The sequence below is a fragment of the Mesitornis unicolor genome, unplaced genomic scaffold, assembly GCF_000695765.1.
Source record: "Mesitornis unicolor isolate BGI_N332 unplaced genomic scaffold, ASM69576v1 scaffold20909, whole genome shotgun sequence".
Lineage (NCBI taxonomy): Eukaryota > Metazoa > Chordata > Aves > Mesitornithiformes > Mesitornithidae > Mesitornis > Mesitornis unicolor.
The window spans coordinates 1265-7685 of NW_010209525.1; the positions used below are offsets into that span (position 1 = coordinate 1265).

The 6421-nt window shown below is 36.3% G+C and overlaps 1 protein-coding gene across 1 annotated transcript in view; it reads right to left on the reverse strand.

Annotated features, from left to right (window-relative positions):
* Nucleotides 1-4409: 4409 nt before the first annotated feature.
* The window catches only part of LOC104547282 (ubiquilin-1-like), a gene marked incomplete at its 5' end in the record, with an annotated part of 2586 nt that continues 574 nt past the window's right edge, over nt 4410-6421 (reverse strand). The window contains 2 exon segments of the mRNA XM_010192902.1: nt 4410-4562; nt 6355-6421. The exon segment at nt 6355-6421 is cut by the window's right edge and continues 17 nt beyond it. Of these exon segments, the coding sequence (XP_010191204.1) occupies nt 4410-4562; nt 6355-6421 (220 nt within the window).

Below are 6421 nucleotides of genomic sequence, written 5' to 3' on the forward strand. Positions count from 1 at the left end.
AAATTCTGCTGGTGACACCAGACTCGGAGCCAGGTATTGATCTGCTGGCTTTTCCTGTTTCTTCCCTCATCATTTCCCTGCAACTGGAAGGACAGAGAACACTATTTGTGCTCCTGATCCATTAACCAGGGCTGCATTAGGAGGAGTGTTGCCAGCAGGTCGAGGGAGGTGATCCTTCCCCTCTACTCAGCACTGGTGAGGCCACACCTGGAGTCCTGTGTCCAGTCCTGGGCTCCCCAGTACAAGCAAAACATGGACATACTGGAGAGAGTCCAACGAAGGGCCACAAAGATGATGAAAGGACTGGAGCATCTCTTGTCAGTCGTGCCCAGAGACAGGACCAGAGGCAACCGGCACTAATTGAAACACAGGAGGTTCTTGTCTGATCATAAGGAAAGACTTTTGTACTGTGAGGGTGACTGAGCACTAGAACAGGTTGCCCAGGGAGGCTGTAGAGTCTCCCTCCTTGGAAATGTTCAAAAGCCATCTGGATGTGGTCCTGGGCAACCGGCTCTAGGCAACTCTGCTTGAGCAGGAGTGTTTGACCAGATGACCTCCAGAGGTCCCTTCCAATCTCAACCATTCTGTGACTGTGATAACTTCATCCTAGCCAGACCCAGTACAATTCTTATAAAAGACTAATCTTTCATTAATGGTTGGAAGTTCATATAAGCTAGTATCTCATGTATGGCAGCATTGCACAATAGAATTAATAAACTATTTGCATATGATGCTAAGTAAGAGGGAAATATCTCTTCTGAAATATCAGTGATGCAAAATTATGAGGTCCTTGAATGCCAGGGGAAGTTGTTCTATAATGACAATGCCAAATGCATTTATTTGTCCATGATGTCATTTGTTGCACTCACCCAGCAGTAACTGTGTTATAAAGATGAAATGGGAGCCATAGTTTAATGCTTGGTAGCTATGACAAATGTTGCTGGGATCTTAAAGCTTAAAATTAGATTATATTGAAAATCTGATCAATATCGCATTTGACAAACTACTGAGCAAAGCTGTTGCAAAATTGTGTTTCCTATCAGATACTTCTAGGTATTTGTAATATAAAAAGTACTATGTCACTAAACCCCTTTTATCAGTAAGTGTCTAGCACTTGTTAGCTCACCTAGATTTCCTTGTGAACCAAAACGTGAGAAATATATAATGATTTTTGAATAGGTTTATACCTAATTTTAATTTGACTACAGACATTTCAGTCACTGATTTATGATGACAACTAATTCCAATTTGCTTTTTGGTGTAACACACACACATCCACAGTTTAATGTTTTTATTTCTTTATTTTAGGAAAGCTTGCCAGTAAAAAAAAAAATAAATATATGTGACAACCATTAGTTTAACTATATCCAATACCTTGCATAATTTGAAGTGAGCACATGTGCAGTACTGCCACTGTGCAGGGTTACAGTAGACCTAACAAACATGACATTTAACATTTATTAAATCTGAAAACAGGTGTTGAAAGTATACCTTTAATAACAGAACTCTATATTGTTCAGCAGACTTATTATCTAGACAGATCTATATAATAATTTTATAGATGATGGATCAGATTTTATAAAGATATTAAGGTGCTGCTGTTCTCAGGAATTAAGGAAGTGCTCATGGCACTTTCTTATGCTATATTAGAATTTATTTGGAGTGAAAGAATGGTGGCTAATACAGAAACTCTCTGAGATAGAGACAGGAGACAGGCTAGCTTTAGCAGGAGACAGGCTAGCTTGACTTCATTTTCAAATCACATCTTTACCTGCATTATAAATTTGATTTCAAAACTCTGTCAAAAAACCCCCACTTTTCCCCCCCACTGTCAGTCTATGAAAATGTCTTAATGAAATAATGCTTATTTTTTAAGTTAATCAAAACAACTTATTTTTCACAATATTTAAATGGATTACAATATTAAGAGCTAGTTTATTACTCTTAATATTTCTATCATGACTGTAAAGGACACTCAAGATTAAATTTTCAAAAACTATCACCATTGTTTAAACACTTCTCCCTATGATGTTAAAATTGCCATTAGTATGGGTCAAAGGGAAGCTATCTGAGCCCAGCCTGCTTTTGAAAAACCCATCAAGGGTCACACAGGAATTGAGATTCTTAGTTTTAATTTCCATTCTGTCAAACATGGAGTGGGGCACAGTGATTAAATATTTTACAGCTTTGTAAAAAGTAATATATTTCTTTTTCTACAAGTATGAAAGGCAGGAAATAGAATGATGAAGTTCTGTTCCTAACACTACTTCTGGCTCACTGACAAATTTTTAAAAAGGTGTAGCTTCTATATTTGCATCCTTGCCAACCTCACCAGGGTGCTAAGACTTCATGAACTTTTGTTATATGCACTGACCACTAAGCTTGAAGAAGGGAGGAAAACAAGTAGTGGTGGGGAGACAATATACAAAATACAACTCTCTGAAAAGTTTGGAGATAAAGCGTAAGTGGCATCATATTGGCTCTGAATTAGCATCTTTCACGTGTAAAGCATTGATGAAATGCAGTGGAGAGCAAATCAGCCAGTACAAGACTGATGGATATTTCCTTCTTTAAAACAAACAAAAATACATAAAGAAATCCCACAACACAAAACAAACTCATTCTCATTCTTTTCAGAGTTGGACCTTCTCCTTTACTCCCCTCTTCTAGCTTTCTTTATTCTTCCCTCTCAGCCTATACCCAGTCCAATATATGCTTATGGATAGGTTTTCATATAGCTGCTTTTAAAACCTAAGATCAAATAACTCTTAATACATATTTCAACTTTTTTGTGATCAGAAAGTTCTGAATATAGTCAGTTACATATTTCACAGAATTTAAGGTCAAAATCCTCTTTTCAATTGCCAAAATATTTTTTTAAAAGTCCTTGTTACACAAGAGATGACACTTTAGCTTAACTTCATGAAAACTCTGCAGATAGTTTCTGTAAGATTCTACGAGTCAGACCTGAATAGAATCATCCCCATTAAACGTTGCCATGCAAATTTAGTCACTATGAAAACTAAAGAAATGGCACTCTCTTGTGGTAGCTCTGCTTTTTTAACTCAACACCCTCCCCATGACAGATGAAGCGTTTAATACAATACAGGAATTAAATCAGAATGTTCACAATTACACTGACACCAAAAACCAATAAAAAACAAATGCTATTCAATAACACACAGTGGAATGTGATTCTGTGATTTCACTACTTTCACTTTATCTAAATAGTCTTCAGTATCATAAGAACCTTATTCTTTGTCCTCCACTTCATACTGCAAGTACTGTTTGCTAATCTTAGCCCAAAGTCTGCAAATAGTCTCAGAGCTAACACTGAAAGGTCAGTCATCTTGAATGCTGGATAATCACCAATTGCAAACACACTGGAACAAGATGCTTAAATACTTTTTAATTCATTTATTACCTGTGCACAAGAGGTAACTACCAATAAAAACTCAAGAGATATACAGTATTTTTTTACATGGTGGTTAAAAGTAATGAGAATATCACATGACAATGGCTGAAAGCAATGCTTCCAACTACAAATCATAATGCATGTTAGAGTCTCAATGGAACAAGCCAAAATGCCCTAGAAACAGTTTAAGAGCACAAGGCAGTGCTCCTTTAATTTGCACAAAGGCAATTTACAGTTAATCTGTAACAATGTTGCAACATTACAGTGCGAGTTTCTTTATGGCTAGATGTGAAAATATAAACAGAACAGCAATTCTAGTGTATTTTAAATGAACTTGCCTAAGCATTTTTTCTGAGATGTTTACCAGATGCTAGAAGATTCTAGAATAAAAAACATGTCTTACTACTTTTTTTTTCCCCTTGCCTTTTTTGGTTACTTATAATTTTATTCTATTGCCATGTGTAAATTTCTAGAATTGAGTTGTCTCCATTGTATATGTTGTGTTTATACTTCATACAAATAAAAGCAAAAATGGTAGATTACTCAAATGGTATGAATCTTACAGCATTTTGCTTGCAAAAAAATACATGCCAAAATCACCATAAGCAGCACTGGTACCCACAAATTATAGCCTTCAATTGTTTCCTTTTTATTTATATCCTACATAAATTACTACTGAAGGCTAATGGTTTAGTAGTAAATAAATTGGACAGTTGTAAGTCAGACAAAGTCTGCTCAATCAACTGTGAATGCTGATACTGTTTCAAAAAAAATAAGAAATAATGAAGAACAAAAGTGATGCATGCAACAACTGAGTGAAAATGCATCAATTCTCCATTTGAAGAAAACTACTGCATTTGACCTTAAAATGCATGACCGATTTTAGTTATAACAAGATAATCCCAAAAGTCAGAATGAAATAAAGTAACTACTTTAAAGATTTAAGAGCTGTTATCAAAAATAAATTACATTTTTTCAAGTTAAAGAAACACTGCTATGAAGGCTGAGCACCAAGCAGCCTTTCAATAGCTGCACTGATATCTCCTCCAGTTGCTATTAGAGCTTGTAAGTTTGCTTCATGGTTCAAAAAGCCCATTGCATTCAGCTGCTCCAGTTGTTGCTGAAATCTAACTTCTGGATTTTGTAACTGCTAAGAAGAAAAATCACAATACACATTTGGCAAAAGTACAGGATTTAAACATAGTTGGTTCTGAACCACTTGTCTTTACTAATTTCTGAATGCATCTTTTTCAAGTTCCCCAAACTAGACTATGAAAAATTTCATTCACAGTTGAATTATTGATCAAGTCAGATTAGCCTCAAATTTTATGAGCATCTTTACTTATGTGACATTTTAGAACTACAAGAGCCACTGCTTGATTGATAAAAAAGGAACAGTTAAATCTGATGTGTCCCAAGAACAGTTTCTTAAAGACGTGCATGCAGACTTTTTTTTTTTTAATGAAAGAGTCTAATCTAGTAATGTGGGACAGCAGGATTTTTAGAATTTCACTGTTGGCAAAAGTGAATGTAGTAGGCTTTTTTTTTCCCTTGATATAAAAGTTACCTCTTTAATGCTCCAAGTATTTGTTGACTAAATTTACCAAAATTCTAGTTAGAAAAAATTCAGACTAAGGCAAAGCAACAGCTGTGCTTTATGAGTTGATCTTGCTCAAATAAACTGCTCATAAACTAATGGCAAAATTCTCAATAATTTCAGTTGTATAATCTTAAATTCAGAGGCATTTTTGAAACCGAACAATTATATGAAAATAATATGCTTTAGGTATATAGATTTGCACAAGATTTTTGCAGCTACTGCTAATTTTCCTTTTGTTCTACTTAGTTTCATCTATTGAGAAATTCATACCTGTATTTAAAAACTGCATGTACTTCCAAACCAATAAAATGCAAATATACTGGTTGAAATTTAAACCCTCCCCCCCTCATCTGCTTCCCCCAAGCAAAACCAAAAAGAATACTGAATTGGTAGCATAAGATCTGGCAGGCTAAAAATATCTATGGGAACATGGTTTCCTATAGCTACGCCTACCACAACTTTCTCATGGTTATGTAAAAATACATTTTTCTGTCAGATCAGCAAGCTGAACTGCCTTATTCTGTGGCAACACAGGAGGTAGGAGTAGGACTGTCCCTTTTACCAGCAGTCTGCCATTACACTGGATATGTACCACAGTATAATGGTGCTGTTTCACACAGCACTCTTGAGATACCTCTCCACTGTTAAGAGTGTGCCCCCTTTAAAGCCAGTCTTGCTCATCATTCTACATTTACCTGAAAAGCTGCCACCTTTGCTTGACTTCTGGAGCTCTCCAGAAAGCCTGAATCCCACTTGGTATGTTAACACAATGTACACCGTGCAGTCTGGACCTGCAGGATGTCAGGGAAGCATGCTACAAATTCAGGACCCAAATAACCTGAGTGTGGCTACTGTGAAGCATGGAACAGAGGTTGTCACAGCTACAGAGTAACAACCAGCAACACAGATACAAAGTATAGAGATAATGATGTTCAGTATGCTTATTTTTTTTTCATGTCTGAGCCCACATTTCACTTGCCAGAGAACCAGTCTTCCCTTTAACACCTTAATCTGCTTCTTTCCAGACATTTCAAAAACTCAAGGGTGTGAAGATAAGAATACAATCAACCATTCAGAGGACACTTTTACTCAAACGTAATGTTTTCCCAGCATTTATTTGTACAGCTAGAACATGACTTTTAAGCTTCCTCTGCTCTCCTTTCAACCAGAAGCATTGTTTGTTTACACTGCGGGTGAGGGGCTGGATATTTAAAAAAAACAAAAAAAACAAAAAAACCCCAAAAAAACCCCCAAAAACCAACAACAACAAAAAAACCCACCAACCACCCAAAACCAACAACCACATGCACACGCACTAGCATACAGTGATCTACTTTACCTGAGCATTTGCACCAGCAAGTGCCTGTAACATCTGTTGGACAAACTGCTGGTGACCAGGTTCAGCA